Here is a 19379-nt window from a genome sequence, read left to right as displayed (position 1 = left end):
TGGACAAAACTATACACAGCGTCTTGATCTAGTGCAATATAACAGCTCGTCGTCTGTGTTTGAATGTTTCGCATGACAAAACGTTGTCCATCATCTTTTCTCCGGGCTTGTTTGATATTTGGATGGACACATCAAAATGACAACGAATTCAATAGAAGTCAACAAAAACCATACATTTTACAAGTATTTTCCTCAACCTATGGAATTGAATGAAAGACTGAATTTAATTTTTTGTGTATTCCAATGTGGTGGAGTACAAGGTGGTGGGAAATACAGTCGCACTGTTACTGGCAGTCATTCCTTTCAAAGTGTATTCTGCAGTCGCTGTTTACGAGGAAGGTGGAAACATGTATCACGTTCACCGTGAATTTGTACAACCTCATTATATGCCTGTCAGTAAGTCATATTTCGTATTTTGACAGTGTCAACATTGGGCGAAATATTCCATTATCGAAAGAAAAAGCCACGGTGAAACTACATTTTCGAAAAAGATTCTCTAGCGACTTGTAAGTCATGTATCCTGTGTACCAAAGAGTCGCCCGACAACGAGGACATGCTTTAGGAGATATACTCAAATCTGCGTTTTGTTCGGTGGCCACCGTCTTAAAACTAACGGGAACACGAGTACTGCACGCTTTGAAAGATGCAGATTTGTCGCAAGGAAAAGAATTTCTCCAAATTGTCATCATCGACAAACCAAACCCTAAAGAAGCCTTTCTAGACGGCAGGCAGAAAATGTATTGCTTCTTACTGGAAAAGACATTTTGGTTCCCCGAGAGGTCCCTTAAATGTGCTGCACGCTGATGACCAAGGCATTCTGTCCTCATTCACGCCATAGCAAAGACAAGGCCGAAAGCGACGCCAACACCCTCCAGAGTTCATAAATACTTTGCGAGAAGAATGAATAAGAAACGAAGAACAGCCAGAGAAAGAGACGTCTGCGATTTTTAAATAAAATGATGCATCGACATTCTTCTGAATGTTTCAAGGATTTGTTTGCCATGCCAACCATACTAGAATAACAACGGGTAGAATTTCCTCCAACTTTGTATTTGTCTGTCTCAGATCCTATCGAATTTGAAGTCAAAGGACAGACCGAAGATTATATTTATCTGAATAGAAGTTTTTCTTGAAAGTCAAAATTCTCGATGATAACAATACCGAATTAAACGCTGATGACAAAGTAGCTCCCGTTAAGAATTTCATGCATTCGTTGTTCAGCGGAGTGGACTTGTACTTAAATAGCATACTTGTCATAAGCAGCATGGGTACATACCCTTACCGACTGTACCCAGAAAATCTTTTGACGTACGGATTAGAAGCTAAGAACCACATCTGGGTGCTTGCATGATATGGAAATCTGGCGTGGCGGACGAGTTCGAAGAGTGAGTCAGCAGATGGCCGCAATGTGAGCTTCAACGACATTCGAAGCAAAATAAAAAGTCGCTGTTTAGAACCGTGGGATCGTTTGCATTTGCACATGTATTTGGACGACACATATGATGCTGACAAAGCGTACCACAACCATCATCGAAGAAGCCTATATCTACGTGCCCCGTGTCGAAGTGTTACCAAAAGTGGGAAACAATATCAGTCATACTTTGAGCAGACAATAGCCAAATAACCGATTCGACGAGTGGTAGTGAAAACCTACACTACTGGCGATGGACGCAGATCCAAGATGGAAGATCATCTTTTCAATGACAGTTTCCAAAAACTCGGTATAGTCAGGAATTCAGATTTCAACGGAACCATTACTCAAAATCTTTGCAACTTTGTAAATTGCAACGCGACCAAGATAGAAGTCAATCGAGATGACCAGACCTTGTGTACCAGACTCTTCGAACCTAACTTTGAGAAGAATGAATATTTGAGATCTTCCTTGTCCCTGTTTGAAGCCACTGCTTAGGTAGATACCAACACCAGCTACTGCATTTCGTACGAGGATTATGTTTTGTGGGCTTCTGGTCATCCTCGTGTGGAACGTCAGTTTGCAGAGACTTATATGCATAATTTGCAAACATTCTGGAAATCAACAGATTCAGCGAAGTGATTCTAGACTATTAGAAGTAAGGAAGAATACGAAACTTCCTTGGAGACGGGGGAGAGGATGTCTTTGAGCCAGAATAAGAAAAAGAAAATAATATTGAAGAAAAAGACAAAGATGATGTCCAGAACAAGAAGAACGTTTATTCTCTTGTTATGCTAAGCACCTGGCTGAAAAAGTACAGCTCTGATCCAAAAACATTGCAGTCAAATTCAACATGACAAATGTATAATGAGGAGCCCAAAATAAAAAATTGGAATGGTATCTAGTTGAAGCTTGATGTGTCATCTCTAGAGTCATCCAGAAAAAGGATTGCATCAGTGGTATAATGACCTGCGTGCCTATTCTTCCCCTGCATTAACTTCTCTGGAGATCCAAAGCATCAAATCTCTCTTTCCACAGAGTAAGGAGACGCAGCATAGATCTACTAACTTGGCAGACATTTTCAAAGAAAAAGTCAGGGTGGAATTGATGACTTATTATTACCAGTGAAAGAAAAATGAAGACCTGGGAACTTCATTAACTTTTAATGGTCAGTTCGTTCACAGCTTCTTGGAATCTTGCCTCCCAGTCCCCATCTGCACTCCCTATCACAATTTATCAAAGGGGTAGAGCTCAATGGATTAGACGGAAGCTCGGCATGGAAGGTGTTGGCATTAACCAGGTAGGTGCACTGGAGGAAAAAGGGACCTTTTCAGATCCAAAAATATCTAGAAAAAAGATACTGCTCAATTTGCCAATAACTGTTTGTGATTGTCAGTTTGTGTGTTAGTGTTGTTTGTTTTGTCTTCCCCATCTCGTTCCCTTTTCCAATGTGTTTTGCATTTGACGGTTTAGTGGTTTATAAACAAGTACCTTGCTTGAGCGATAGTGTTTTGTTGAGTAGGTTTACTCTTTGTATGTATGTGTTTGTGTATGTTTCTAAAAATATGTTTCCATTCTGCAATAGTTGTTGGCATAGAGTATAGTGTATTTTATTTGTAATACTGTGCTTGGTTTGTTTGAAAAAAGTGGAGAGAGAGTTTCTTTTATGTCCACGCATTACCATCCTTTTTTTCCATTTTTGGGTCTTATATGTGGCATGTGTTTTAAGTGAGAGGATGTTTTCCTTCACGTTCGCGCTTTAGGCATATCAAGCGGAACGTTGATCACTCGTGCCATTCACCGTCAATCTAAGAAGAAGAAAGTATGGCTTAAACGCAATAGTCATAATGGTGGACATCAGCAGCTTTTTTTGTGCAAGTCTAGGCTCGATGGTGTACCCATGGCAGGGTGAGAAAGGACGTTAATGCCTTCCAAATGGGGAAGGGTCTTCGCTACGATGTCATGAACGAAGAAAAGGAGAAGACGGAAACCTGATCTGATGAGGAGAGGAAGTGAACGGAAACAAAATTAAAAACATGACTTTGACAAGATGAAAGAAAATTGGATGAAACCCCAAGAAAAGATATGGAGGATGGGGCATCCAGGCTGAACCACAGATGAAGAAAAGAAGAATATGAATTTATTGCAAAAACTGAAGAAAAATTTGAAGACCTGGATGGCGGAGAGCAAGTAAAAAGAAACCCAACGGCTCTGCTTCAAGGCCTTTCACTTGCCTAGAAAAGATATTCTCTTTCATTCTTGTCAAAATATTTGTATTTGTGTTGTCTGTGTATTTTCTATTTGTTTATGTTGGCCCAGAAACCCTTTTAGATAATTAAATATATGACACTATGAACCATTTTAACCCATTAACCCCTTTTGACCTCCAAGTGACATTTCCATGTTAAATATATAAACCGATTTGAAATATTATTGCCGTATGACCCGCAAGGGTCACTCGCACTTTTGCCCAATAGAAAATAACATTGACCCCAAGTGCCACATATCACTATTCACCTGCAGATGCGATTCGGAGGTAAACTGATGTCGTTACTGTAAAATAATTTCACAATCACCGCCGTTCGAACCAACTGGAAACCACTTTATTTGATATCTGTATGTACCAAGAGATGTCAGTAATTTGAATAGGAAATTCTACGTGACCAAATCTATTTTAACCCTTGTGCTGTCGGTATTATCGTGGATGGTCTTGATTATGCATCGTGGGATACAACACCGAAAACAACGATTGTCGTTAATTATTTTTACATTGATTACTGCCCGCCGTGGAATATACGCTGGTGTTCGAATGTGAATCCGCGGATTGGTTTTAAAATGGAAATATGCATTTTAACTACCATGCATCTGTGAAGAGTCCGCCCTGATACGCGTTGGTATATTCTTTTATCATGAAGCAACAATGTTGTGATTTTTAATCCAACATTAACCAGCATTAAACAGCATTAAACATATAATGTCTGTCTTAATTCATCATGTGAATGTGCGCTGTAACGTTGCTACGATTCCTGGATAAATCATTGAAAAACGTTTCGCCTAATATTTTCCTGGCAGTATTTTCTTCTTATTGAATGTACTCATCAGCTTCAGCGGCGATGGCAGATGCGATGCAACGACTATCTTGTTCATTGTTGACCACGCGTACAATGTCAACTGGCATGATTCGTGGAACAAATCGGTTTTTTAAACGTGCTTCATTTTCACGAAGCTGTCTTATAGTAACCGGCTGTAGTTGGCTGAATTTATTGTGGTTCTAATAACTTAAGTATACCAGCTTTTCCCATAATCCTTGATAATTCGCATTTGGCGCTCAAGTGGATGTTTTCTTACGTGAATCACTGTACGCAAACTGATCTATAAGGGAATATCTTACTGTAATTGGAAATTCCGTCAATTAATTGTTTTTAAAATGTTTTTTTTTTATTCTAAATGGACCAGAAACTGCAAGCGCTTCAGTCTTGGTTATTATCCTGGTCAATATAAAATACAAACTCTGTTACAGAGAATATAGGATCCTCAGTCAATATAAAATGCTCTGTTACAGAGAATATGACATCCCCATTCAACATAAAATACCAACTGTGCTACAGAGAGCATGGAATCCCCAGTCAATATAGAATACCGACTCTGCTACAGAGAACATGAAATCTCCAGTGAATATAAAATACTATGTTACTATGTTACAGAGAACATGGGATCCCCCAGTCAATATAAAATATCAACTCTGTTACAAAGAAAATTAGATAAAGCATAGTGGCGAGCAATAATCTTATTCCTATAGTCGCACAGACAATATTAGTATAGCTACGATCAACAATACAGTCCTGTCACGTTGTGGGAAAATTTGCTGATGCTTCATGCTTTGTCCGGGGCAAATAAAAAGGGAATTCTACCACCAGGCCGAACAGATAGACTCCTATGTTTGTTTTGCAATCAGTCAGTGATGTCACAGCCGGTTGGAAGCAATTTCGGGATTTTAGGGACCGGAAACACGAGACTCACAAGTAAGTGATAACCTACCTCAGAGCAGTTTTCAAAGAAACCAGACCGTATCCAGTGGAAAGGGAGAGATTCAAATCTCAGTAAGAAACCGCTTATATTCGGACTAAAATCATTTTTCAATCAGTACATGAGTGAATATCACCAGGGGTGGATCATAGAGAAATTGACAGCATTCGACTGTACTCCTAGTTGGGCGCTCCTCAAAAGGTGGTAAGGAATTCTAGTGAAATTGTAGGTTTGGATTTGCGCTCAAAGGCTTTTTGAGATTACATATCTTCGCCCGAATTGGTCTTACTTTCATAGTTAGGTATTATCGCAACGTAGCGTATAGCGAATTATTAAAATGCAAGATTAACGTGTGTATATTGTTAGACTGGAATCGAAGTGGATGACGTATTTTGTTACTATGTTGCATCGTAATGCATAACTGGATTTATTAGAGAATTGTGTTAGAACTTGTACTTGCGTTATCATAATATATCTTGAATATATAGAGTTTGCATTATGCAGAGTTAGTAATTGTTGGATTAATGCACATAGAATTAGGTATTTGTATATTTGTATGTGTCTTTTATAATTCGTGGGGTAGGAGACATATTATTGCTATTGATGATGATATTTGCTTTATAGAAATGTTGGCAATTAGGGGTGTGTATGCATGTATTAGAACTCGTTGATAATATTGTTATTATCATAGTACAATTATTATAGAACAAAGCGTGTATGGAATATTTAGATGCGAGTGCGTGAGTTGACCTGCTAATTTATTTGCCATTATTCTGATGAAAGGTCTTTGAGAGTGTAGTTAATTTTCCTGAGATTATAGCAAGGAGACAAAAATATATGTCCATTCTAGCTCCACATGAATCTTTCCGGGTGGGTATTAAAGGCGATATCCAATAGTCGGGGGCGAGGGAAGAAACGTGGAGAGCACGTGGTAAACATTATTATGACGTCAGCAGTTTGTGTGGAGGCGCAGTGCCGGAAGGATCACGTGATAGAAAGTATAGGAAGTGTCTAAAGGACGGATCTGGAGGTGCCACGAGAGCACGTTCTAAACGGTACCGGAAGTACCAAAGAGAAACAAGAGACGGATAGTGATTGACAAGGCAGTAACAGTTAAAACACTGAAGGGGAACACTCTCACTTAAGACCTTTAATTTCATATGATGAGATAGTAATTGGCAACTCTGACTAGGTCACTGATTGTATTTGTTCAAATGAAATTGTTATTGAAAAATTTCTTGATGAAATTATTGAATACATTTTATATTTTTATTAAATTGTAATACTTTTCACTTGAGTTATGTATAAACTTAGACCGTCAGCATTGCTGACTGGGACCTCGGAGCTATTTTAATTTTAAGTGTCCACTTTCTCCGGTATTATAAATAATACCGTAGGAGACACGTGACAAGGCCCAACTAAAACATCACTTTTCTGCATCTGTTGATGGTGTAATACAATTCAGTAGTAATAGTGAGCATACACGAATAGTGTTATAGTAGCGGTTTTCTTAGGTTATTAATCTAGGTCACGATCCTTAACCCTACATGAATTTCCTCTTGCGTTGCTTCCTGTTGATACGTTTCGCGGATTACAGCCCGCGGGTTCGAAAGCATACGCGTGTGATATGAGGACAATAGCCCATGTCGTGCAGACTTCGGTGAACTTCGTAATTTGCTCGGAATTTCGATCACGTGGCGGGTGGTCAGCTGACCGTAATAGTCACTCGATAGGTGGTGGGCAAAATATTGCGGACGCTTCAGCATCAGCATCAACTTCTGTAACTACTTCAACATCATTTATCGAGTTGAAAAATGCATATTTAACGGCGATGCTGCCGAAGATATTGACGAAATTTAATATTGGAACCATCCTGTCTTATTTTCTGGAAACCAGGGCGTATTTCAAACCCATACGAGAGAGTAGCTTTGAGCTGTTTACATCTGGACATGTACATGTAAGTAAGGAAACGGTGTCGAAGTAAACAAATTTAATCCTGACAATCAAAGAGCAAGTTGTTCAAACTAGTTCTGTGCATCCGAAACATCACTATAATAAAATGCGTTTCATATGAGTTTATCAGATTTGTTTTTGAAAGTCTGTGGATAATTTACATATAAATTTCAATCATTTAATTAACTTTATTTCTGAAATATTTTTCTAAACAGCAATGGACCCATTTTGTTTTGTACATGTGCCCACCAGCGTTTGATTGGCTGGAGTAAAAAGTAAATCGGAAGGTTATTCGGATAATTACGGAACAACTCGGTTAAAGTCGGTATGAAATGGGCTATGCCATTTGGTGTAGAAAGCTGTGACCTAGATCAGTGACAAAAATGCAAAACCGCAGTCATAACACTGTGAGGGCACTTCTTGGTTCTCTTGTTATTTTGTGTTAACTGATTGAACGTCATTCAGATATTTAATACTATTCAAGATGATTACAAAACACAACACGCATGAGACCAGTAAAAAATATAAATCCAAATAAAATGGTGGTCTAGGAGACTTATTAAAAACGTTTGTATTAACCGTAGGAAAGAAAATACAATAAATATATTGTATTGCAACTGATGATGTTGAATTGTGCTATTGATAAGTGGAAAATCTCTAATGTGAAATGTGCTTGTAGACAAATTGATAACATTAGATCCATATTTCCGAATAGATAACTGAAGACAATAAAAATTACTACATTTATTACTGGCTTGAATTTTTTTATAAAAACTAATTGATCAGACAAACTAAATGGAAAAAGGCCTATAATTATAATTAGAATCAATATTTATGGTACCGAATTAATCGGATATTTCTTTTCGCAGAGTTGCCCTGAAATACATTTCATTAACATTAAATGTTTGAGAACACAATTTCTAATGTACCGAGCGTTTGGTGATATCAGTATCCCAATGGTGGTAACATCACGTGATAAAAGTATGGCAACGCGCTTTAAAACAGTAACCGAAATCTCCATAAATAGCATGTATCGTTTTTATTCCTTGCTTGAATACTGCATGTTTTGTCTTTAATTGACTCTTACAGTTTAATACATGCCCTAAAGTTTATAGGGCTAAATTTATTATATGTGAAGTGTGAGATGTTCAGTTCCACGGCACACTGAATGAATGGCGTCTGTAATTCTGTGATCAAATCTCGCAAGTATGCAATAAAGCGGATAATTCACGAAACTTTCTCTGTCCAATTATTACTGACTAGTTTATGGCGCCAACATACCAGTCCCACTACTTCCCATCAATAAATAGTTTGTGTACCATTTTATTCATTATATATTTTAATCTTCTCGTTTCGTCTTTCATCATCTTGATTGAGACTGTTTCCTTGTCCTCTAAAACACCAATGGATCATTCTCATTTATATCAGTGAATATCTGGTATCAAAATCTCAGTAACATGTAACTCAAATATGTGAATGATGTTAACGTTAATGTTTACTTGCTCTTTCATCAACATCTCAGTAACATGTAACTCAAGTATGTGAATGATGTTAACGTTAAGGTTTACTTGCTCTTTCATCAACATCTCAGAAACATGTAACTCAAATATGTGAATGGTGTTAACGTTAATGTTTACTTGCTCTTTTATCAAAATCTCAGTAACATGTAACTCAAACATGTGAATGATGTTAACCTTAATGTTTACTTGCTCTTTTATCAAAATCTCAGTAACATGTAACTCAAATATGTGAATGATGTTAACCTTAATGTTTACTTGCTCTTTCATCAACATCTCAGTAACATGTAAATCAAAAGATGTGAATAATGTTAACGTTAATGTTTATTTGCTCCTTCATCAACATCTCAGTAACATGTAACTCAAATATGTAAATGATGTTAACGTTAATGTTTACTCTGTTATACTCAATTGTCTATTTGTATCATGCTCTCTTTGTTACCAACTCATGCATGAAAATCAAGGATGTCATTTTTGGAATTTATATTTCCATGACCAAAAGCGTATGTCTAGGAGTCTGAACAATTGCCTTTGGCAGTGATTTAAAAATAATAAAGACTCTTCCAACTGATTGGTATTTGCTATCGAGTTCACTGATTAGCTTTGTCTTCGTTCGTTTTGACAGTAAAACGATATTCTCTTAATCACCTGTCCTGACTTACATTTGCCCATTTCTTGATATTCTTTTGTCATGAACATCTGGAAGCAAATACTTTCTAGTAATGTGCTAGGTGTATAGTAAGCATTAAGCCTTAAATATAACACTATTATACTTTTCGGTTGCTTAAGTATCTTTTATAATCTAGTATATGGTGTTGTGTGTTTTACGATATTGTTTCATAGTTCAACACGATAACTTATCAGTGCTAAATTCTTTTAAGAGAAATTCTCCGCGTTTATTTAATTTTTCATCTTTGAGTAATTATTGTTTACTTTGTGTTTGTTGAAGAAAACTCAATTATCTAATATTTTTCCTGTATTCATTTTTATTGTGTACGAAACGTGGATTTCTAGATTTTAGATGTTTCTTAAATTATACACTCATAAATAATGTAGCTAAAATTCTAAAAACATGGTTTTAAAAATTTCGAACAAGAATACACCATCTTTTTTAAAACATTAATTTATCATATTAGATGAATCATCATCTTATTATTATTGGAGTGGGAAGAAAGAAACAATGTACAATATTATCATCTTATTACTAGAGTCGATTTCATATGTTATTAAGAATGAAGAAACAATACACAATAAATCAATAAAATAGTCCAGTATTTCATAGAAAATTTTTCTGGTATTTCTTAATTTTTCTTGGAACTCAGACTTTATAGTTTTGTTCGATGACTTACCTCCCTCGATTTGCAGGATAGAATAAATAATAATGGAACAAGTGTTTATATAAACATGCTAAACCCTGTATGCGTTATAATACAACCATACTTGTACAGGGACACATTATGACATACATCCCAACAAACACCGGGAATCAAGGAGTTTTCAAAATTGGAAGGAAATCAAATCGTCAGCAGCTGAGCACACACTATATAATAGGACACCTTTCCTCTATCGTGAATTCATGATAGTTTGAGTTCCAAAAAGCCACGGATAAATTGTATGGTTGAAGATGTATTTTTTTAAAAAAAAGATATGCGATAATTGGGTTAAATAATACGTGTTTTAAGATTTTAAGACGTCAGTTGTAGTTTTAAATCAATACGCAACAGTAAAATCAATATCAACATTATCGTATCTTTAAAAATACAAAGCTTGCATCAGTCAGGATCTTACAAGAGCCACAGTCTTCAAAGCATCCAAAAAGTCCACTTGTCCAATCCCTGGATCCTTCCTTGGTCCCAACAAGTAATCTTTCATAGTGGACAGTGGGCTGGTTGATGACCACTGTCGTGTTCACAGTTTGGTTCATCTTTGGCTATCGCCTGCAAATGTCGAATTAAATATTAAATGATATCAAATTATACATTTATCCAATTTATTATTATTGAGCATGATGATCGTAGACTAAAGTAATTGTATTAATCCCATAGATTTTCTTACTTCTAGCACAAGAACGTTTGGCATCGCTACAACGATAATTACCAGTTCGTGATGCAGTAAACGAGCAATTACAATTGCGTCAATCAACGCGTGATGATCTCACCACGGGGTTCAGTTAAGCCAACCAAGGAAATATCAGCAACCATATGGGCATCTGAAATAATGCAAAGTCTTTAAAGCAATCGTGTGAACAATTGGCCAGCTTGCCACAAACATGCCTGAACAAATAAGAGAAGCCATTGCAGCTTCAGAATGCGCCGAGCCGGTTGCACAAGGGGCACGCTGTGAAGTCCTTGATATCGCTGACATATTTGCACGTGAGGAACTTCCAGAGTATAAATCAGAATTAAAAATAAAACGACAATTTGTTAATGAGCAAGCCCGTCAGAAAGGCTTTCAGAACACATCTGATTTTGCCAGAAACGAGTTTGACCACAGAAGGCAGCATTTATTACCAGGAAGAAAACAAATGAATGTCGAAGAGTGAAACAAATGGAAAGACAACGATGGACACCGACCGGTTTAGATTTAAGGAAGATGTAAACGGCGATGGAATCGCTGCAGCGATCCACGTTGACCAAGCGTTAATGTGGAACACTCTGGATCTAATCACGGCATTGAAAATCCTGGTAAGACAAAAATCGGCTGGGCGGTAGGTGGGAGAAAACAAAGATTTCCGAAACAAAGTTATCCAAGAAACAAAGTAATATCAAAGAAACAAAGTAATGAAGCTAATGATTATTATATCGAAACAGCGACATCACTGTGCCTGTGCGCCCGATCATGATATCAGACAAGTTGATTGATTAGAAACACCTCGTTGGAAGTTTACGTACATACAGCTATTCCCACCAAGTCATCAGCGAAGCATCAACGATTTGTAAGGGTTTGTACATCAGCGACGTTATGGAACCAACAGTGTATCTCGCGCCAATCAAAGAGATATTCGACGACGCATATAGTGATTAATCAATAACACAGAATAAATCACATGAGTTCTCCAACCACGCCGCAGAAGTGATATTAGAGTGTTAACACTCCAATATAATGAAACACTCTCAGATAATTAAGATAAGATAAGATAAGAATTCTTTATTTCAGACTTCAAAGTCCATACCTCTAAAATAAAATATAAATATAAATTAAAACATTGTAAACATTAAAGAACATATATATCATACCTACAAGTATACATATACATCTACAACTATTAGCTGACCTCTGTCTGCGTGGGTTCGAGTCCAAGGCTCGGCTAGCGTATGTACGTGAGAAAGCCTGCCAGTAGCTTCTCGTGGGTCGGTGGTTCTTCCCTGGGTTTTCCAGGATTCTTCCTCCACCAGTTATGCTGGCTGCCATGTATAGCCTATCTTGTGCTGAAAAATGGCGTTAAACCCTAGAACAACAACAACAACAATTAACTGCGACATGCATTGTTAAGAATGAAATCAAACGACAAAGTTAAATAGTAATTTGTTCCATCTACTAATAATATGAGAATTTAAATGAATGTCATAGTTCCAAAGAGATTTCAATATACAGTTCTTACTATTAGATACTCTTGTCATCATTGAGAATACATACTTTCTCATTATTTCATCAAAACTGAATACATTATGATTTACAAACATGTTGGAGGCACTGTTCCACCTAGGAAGACCTAATAGAAAACGAAGACTATTATTAACTGCATGACTGGATAAAATAATCACAAATACGACTCCGAGTATTACCATCTGCGTCTACTACAAAACCAGAATTTGATGTTGTATTTTCCTCAGTAATTATTGCACATCTCCTATGTTTCAGACACTGGAGATAGCGCTCCGAACGAAGGTCACTGGAAAATATGTAGACGATAACGACTACCGGTGTTAGTTACTTAGTCAAAATATTTCTTAGAAGTAATCACATATGACTGTATATACGATGTCGTACGGTTATATGAACGTTTTTTGTCACCAGGTCAGATTACAAAACTACGATCGGCCGCCATGAACAACAGTGGCGTAACACTGTGCTTATCAGCGGAACAGTTAAGTGGGGGTGGGGTGAAATCTACTGTCGCTAACCATAAAGCAGATGAATAATTTCAATCAGGCGCGGCGAAACACACGTGGAATAGAAATAACACTATCGATCGGCGGCTGAGGTCTCCAATACGTAGTAAACCGGCAGTATATTGCCAATAGAGGCACTTGTTCCTGTGACAAAGTCGACTAATCCGGTGGCTACGCTGTCAAAATATACAGCAACCGGCAACGTCAGACTTACTGTTATCTTGGACATATCCAAATGTGCCACAAAGACGATTTATCCACATTAATAAATTGAAACCGATATAAATAAAAAATGAACATGTTATTTTTCAAAAATCAATTTGGACGGATGAAAACTTCATAGTGACTGACATTATGATCAGTGTCCCCGGGTCAGAAGCCGATAATTTTGTCGAGCTCAAAGAGGTTGGTAAAATTTGAGATTCTGGCGTGTCTCGTGCGTTTATCAGATATGAAATTCGAGGCCATTTCTCTTTATCAGGCGACACATTGCGAGGAGAACTCAACATGAACAACAGGATCTGGCGACAAAACATACGTAAATCATAATACGGTGGTGGGGCATATTACAGAGCTAAAGGCTTTTTTTAGATGAACGTGTATTTTTTTATATACAAACTTAAGTTTTAATTTCTATAAGGTCGATATAGGTCGATATAGCCACCGATGATTTTGTTTTGAATATCCAAGCCAATTCCAGAGAAACTTTCTGACATTACAGCAAAATTAACCACGCTGGAAACAGTAGACGACATCGTACGCGCTCTACTGGGGCCTCTGCGAACTGAACTAGACATAGCCATGATTGGAATAAACTCAATAGCAGGATTCATGTCGCTGGTGGACAAGCCGGACACTGGTCGATAAATGGTCAACTTGCTGAGTTACGTAAAACCAGTGTGGCATCCGATTATATTATTAAGGAAGTATTTTCGGAACCCAGCATCTGTTGCATTAAAATCAGCCGATATTAACACTAAATTAACCGCGTTGGAGTGAAGACAACCAGGCAGGATATCTGACAATTTGATATCTGAACTTGACTCTGTCATTGACTAAACACACTGACAACCTCGTTTGGAGTTAGTATTGGTAAACCAATAAGTGACAAAATTTCTGAAGTTAACAAAGAGCTAATCGCACTGAAAACAGCAGAGTCAACCCACGTAACACAAAATGATTTTCATGGCGCTTAGGGGGATATAAATACAATCAAAAACGCGCTTTAAGAATGAAAAACTATTCAGCGACCAACTTGATAGGCTGCGGTGCTATCTTAATTCGTCAGAAAATATATATTGGCGATATAAACAATAGCATAGCTCTAGTCACTGAGAAATAAATATACTGCAGACAGACTCTGATCAGCGATTGCCTCGCATGGTTATATCTGAAATCGGTGTATGAGATAGAAAATTAGCAGAGAATTATAATAGTACTTGCTCATGTTCTTTTAATAAATACGTTAAAATCACCGTATAGAAGGCCAAACAGATTTATATTAACACCAGTTGATAGGATCATATGAGTCTGTTGCAGGCAAACTACGTTTACTGTATTGAACTCTTACACATCTTATAACGTATGACTCTCAACAGTATCGACGCACTAAGATTGACCGCGCAGATGCACAACTAAGTGGGGAAACTGACAAACGTCAACGGATACACCAACTATAGAAACCTGCCAGTGGAATCATGACATCGCGTTTAGCATAGCTTCTGTGGCCACCGTGGGGTTTGAAGTGACTGGAATAGCCACCACGATGAAAATCGGGGAAGCTCTTATAGGAATAGTTAGTTATTCGTGCTGTACCTATCATCGCCGAAGCAGCTACCGCGGTTGGAAAACTATTATCGACGAACCTGAATACAAAAATGAGCAGACAAATCGCGACAATGACAGCGGCAGAGACTAGTTTGTTTCTGATTACAAGATTACAATTGGAAGCCATTTATGACTCCGTGCTGACCACAGAGAAATGTGTGCCATATTGGCCGAGTTGGACAACTGTAACTCACATAAACATAGAATTAGTGATACAGATAACAACCTTGCTTTTGTAATCAAGCCAAAAACATCGCACATAACTGTGTGGGAAAAATAATAATAATGACATATTATAGAGTAATGTTTTTGCTGTAAAATGGTTACACCAGAAATTTACTCTTAATCACAAGTTTGTTCGGCGATTTAAGTCGTCGGTGATTTATTACTCGCTTTTCATATCGTCTTTACAATGCCAGTTCAAAGTTCGTCAACAAAACAAGCTAAGGTAGCTAACTCTTCCACGTCTATATCGGGCTCAGACATAGATGAATCAAATTTTTTGACAAGTTTTCGCTCGCGGGGTAGTGTGCAATAACGTTTTATTTTTAAATTATATATAGTTGCAATATCTTATCAAACGTTTATTCTACATAGACCCTTTTGGATGAAGAATGATGTACCGTTCCTCGAGCTTTGTTATCTCACAAAGTATAAGATCTATTCTCTCAGCGTTCATATTTATATTTTTTTTATTATAATGATTTTACAAAAAAGAGATAGTAAAGCTCAAATGATTAATTAATGGTATACCTCGAGATTACATGCCATATTAGGCTGCTGCGTAATTGCTTTACAGTCAACCGGCGTGTAGTGATCAATGTTAATTATGCGGCGTGAATGACATCCTTAAATGAGACCGTAGGGTGCCAAATGACGTTCTAGTAGGCTCAGAGGATCAGTCTGACCTCATCCCTTCTCAAAGAAATCATGCGTGTCTAGTGAGGTAATTATAGTCAAGGATCAGTCTGACCTCATCCCTTCTCAAAGAAATCATGCGTGTCTAGTGAGGTAATTATAGTCAAGGATCAGTCTGACCTCATCCCTTCTCAAAGAAATCATGCGTGTCTAGTGAGGTAATCATAATCAATCAATACATTAATCAAAGTTGACTTTCAGTTCATATGTGCAACAATCCAGGCTCGACTGTCTCCCCCCACCCCAAACAATATAATTTTTGTTTCTCACCAGCGTGGCTCTAACCCGCAATTTCTCTCTCTCGTTTTCACTGTATTGCCAGACATTTAACGATTTCCTCCACTTAAACAATTACACAAAGCTAATTCATATATAAAGTTAACCGTGTTGTAGGAAATAAGTCATATATCTACCCACTTGCACAGTTCCAATTAAAACATTCAATTTATTTTTGATGTTATCATGTTCTATAAAATTTACTTTTTATATTGGGGCAGCGAGCAAGCTCGCCGCGGTGGTGACTAAGTCTGGCCGAGGAGAGTCAAACATGAAATTGTAAATGTTTCCTTGGGATCACAAGTACATAAAAATGACACTGAAAGATTAGACCCTCTATGTGTACTCGCCTAGACCGGGTGACGTAATCCCCGACCGCTTCTGTTATGTTGAGCTTGGGGAGACACCAACAACACTGAAAGGTGGAGCACTATATAAGCGTAAGGTTTCTGGGCTGATATAAACATCAGAAAGATTAATTTTTATAATGTGTTATCAAAATTATAACCTTCTTTTGTGATTCAAAATTGAACTTGGAGGTTGCAGGGGTGGTTATATATCCATATTGGATATGAAGGTGCTATTAAATAATAAGTGTTTTGCTGCCAATTTAGTTATCTACTATCCAGTAACTTAGTTATCTCATAAAAACAACCCAAAACGACTTGTCTAGAGTCTAAAAAACTAATATCCGACGAAAAGTATCCAAATGTGTTTTCTGTTTTCTGGGCTTCTTTGTCCGTCGATATCAAATTTGATAGGAAGTGATGTAGTCAAAGACAACACGGGGTAAAATTCTACCATTTGACATTCTTGCTTTGTCGACGTCGTATGGTGGCATGGCAAAAATAACGTGTTTTGACTTGAAACATCGGCAAGAACCTCGATGGATCACATATTTTCCCTTACCCCAGTTAGTTATAAAATGTGTCCAATTCTCTGCCAGTTCTGATTTTGCTATTCCTTTTTCTGAACGTGTTGTGTTTATGATATTTAAAGGGTTTTCGACGTATCTTTCTCCCTTATCATTGTTGTGGCGTAGAGAAGTAGTACACATTCGCAAGAAGTGCGAAGCGAAAAATGTATAGAGATGTCTCGGTGACCGAAAAGGTCTTTTCTAGTTTTAAAACAAGACATTTTTCCTGCTCTGATGGAGTCTTCTTCTGGATTTAGTCAATGAGGACGTATCGACTTTTCCATGCGTTGAATGGATGTAAAGCATGCAATCTTCAAATCACCATCGGCTTTAAGATAGGTCATATTGACTTTTCCATCCGTGGAATGGATGTAAAGCATGTAATCTTCAAGTCACCACCGGCTTTAAGATAGGTCATATTGACTTTTCCATGCGTTGAATGGATGTAAAACATGCAATCTTCAAGTCACCACCGGCTTTACGATAGGTCATATTGACTTTTCCATGCGTTGAATGGATGTAAAGCATGCAATCTTCAAGTCACCACCGGCTTTAAGGTAGGTCATATTGACTTTTCCATGCGTTGAATGGATGTAAAACATGCAATCTTCAAGTCACCACCGGCTTTACGATAGGTCATATTGACTTTTCCATGCGTTGAATGGATGTAAAACATGCAATCTTCAAGTCACCACCGGCTTTAAGATAGGTCATATTGACTTTTCCATGCATTGAATGGATGTAAAGCATGCAATCTTCAAGTCACCACCGGCTTTAAGATAGGTCATATTGACTTTTCCATGCATTGAATGGATGTAAAGCATGCAATCTTCAAGTCACCACCGGTTTTAAGATAGGTCATATTGACTTTTCCATGCATTGAATGTAAAGCATGCAATCTTCTAGTCACCACCGGCTTTAAGATAGGTGCTACCTACCATCGTTGTCAAGCGACTCCTTGGTAAACAGGAAGCATCTGTTTTTCCAATTATGGCACGATAAACGACCAATACACTTCGCCGACATGTGTCCAGTGCTTTCGTTCTCGACAATGTAGTTTCACTGTGACCTTTGCTTTCGAGAATATAATATTTTGTCTAAGATATAATGTTGTACTAATATTAATTCCGTCAAAATACAATTTACTGACAGGAACACAATGTAGATGTACAAATGCACGGTGAACTTGTCTCCACCATCCTCTTAAGCAGAGATAACAGAATACATTTTGAAAGCAATGACTCTGAGTAATGGAGAAGCTGTGTTTTTCACATCAAAGTACACAAACATCAAATCATTTCCTTCGTTCAATTCGATAGTATTGAGAACACACAAATGGTCGATGTTACTTATGTCTTTGGTAGGAGATGTGCTTGTTTTTCCACCACAAAGAATAGCAAACAATCGGACAGAAAAAGTGATGGGAAGAGTTTTGCTATCAGAAAAGTTCAATTTGAGACGATGAGAAATGGCATGGTTCTCGATCTGTACAGTTCACCGAGTTCCGTACAGTGCAAAACTTAGTGTATAAAATAGGTACAATCGTCTCAGGGATATGTTGAGTACAAAAATAATTATGTTGGTATACCGGGAGAACTAAAATAATTTTTGTGTGTGTTCAATCGAGGACTGGCTTGCAATAGTGGTTGGTTTCGTAAAAGACAGGATTGAATTGGATTTAGCCAGTGCTGACAAAATATTACAATGGTTAGCTAAACCTTGAGGGTGTCTCTTTTTTCCCATTTTCGGAGGAAAGTTTTGTACTAGGATGACGACGAGGGTATGAGCATTTCTTGATCACATCTTGTGTTTCAGGTGCAAAGACACTGACGCGACTCGTATCACACACTTCTATTTATACTGTAAATGGTCACCACATATTGTTAGCATTTTTATCAATTTCATTATGGGCAACACTCTACGATCAGGTGTTTTCAACGGACTTAATTGTGACGGTTCTTGTTTGGATAAAGCCAGTTAAATCTGCGACATCAGTGATCCGTCTTGGACTTTTGTTATAAGTGATGTAACGTTATTTTTGTACAGTGTATTAGCACTTGATACATAAGAATACGTTTTAGTCTCCGTCCTAGAAGGAGAAGTTCCTTTAGAAAAGGGTTTCCATTTGTTCATCAATTGGGGAATGTTAATTCATCATTGGCAGTCATCATTGTGAAGGGCGAAGAAGAAGTAGCAGAAGTGGCCGGAGGAGACATAGTCAACAACCGAGAGGGTTTTCTGGAGTACGGACGCATCCTAGCAGCAGTACATCGTCTTGTTCTGAGAAAAGTTGCGTTGTTATTGTCACATTGATTTTTGGGGACTTTTCTTCACCAACACCACTCTTATTTATGGTGTGTTGTCGTCTTTTGGGCGATTTGTGTTTTTTTCTCCCTTTCTTTTACAATAGACATTTAAGATCC

At 37.6% G+C, this 19379-nt stretch overlaps 1 protein-coding gene across 2 annotated transcripts in view; it reads right to left on the bottom strand.

Annotated features, from left to right (window-relative positions):
* Positions 1-19379, bottom strand: part of LOC149785966 (cornifelin homolog B-like) — a 50710-nt gene that overhangs the window by 9875 nt on the left and 21456 nt on the right. For both annotated transcript variants that reach the window (XM_089978134.1, XM_089978135.1), the window contains exon 2: positions 10696-10844. In XM_089978134.1, coding sequence (XP_089834260.1) covers positions 10696-10831 — 136 coding nt within the window. In that variant the 5' untranslated portion in view covers positions 10832-10844. The remainder of the gene's footprint in view (positions 1-10695; positions 10845-19379) is intronic.

This window comes from Sinohyriopsis cumingii, chromosome 12, assembly GCF_028554795.1.
Source record: "Sinohyriopsis cumingii isolate HCF-2022 chromosome 12, ASM2855479v2, whole genome shotgun sequence".
NCBI classification, from domain to species: domain Eukaryota; kingdom Metazoa; phylum Mollusca; class Bivalvia; order Unionida; family Unionidae; genus Sinohyriopsis; species Sinohyriopsis cumingii.
The sequence above is the reverse complement of the archived record's forward strand: the minus strand, read 5'-3'. Positions and strand labels throughout refer to the sequence as shown.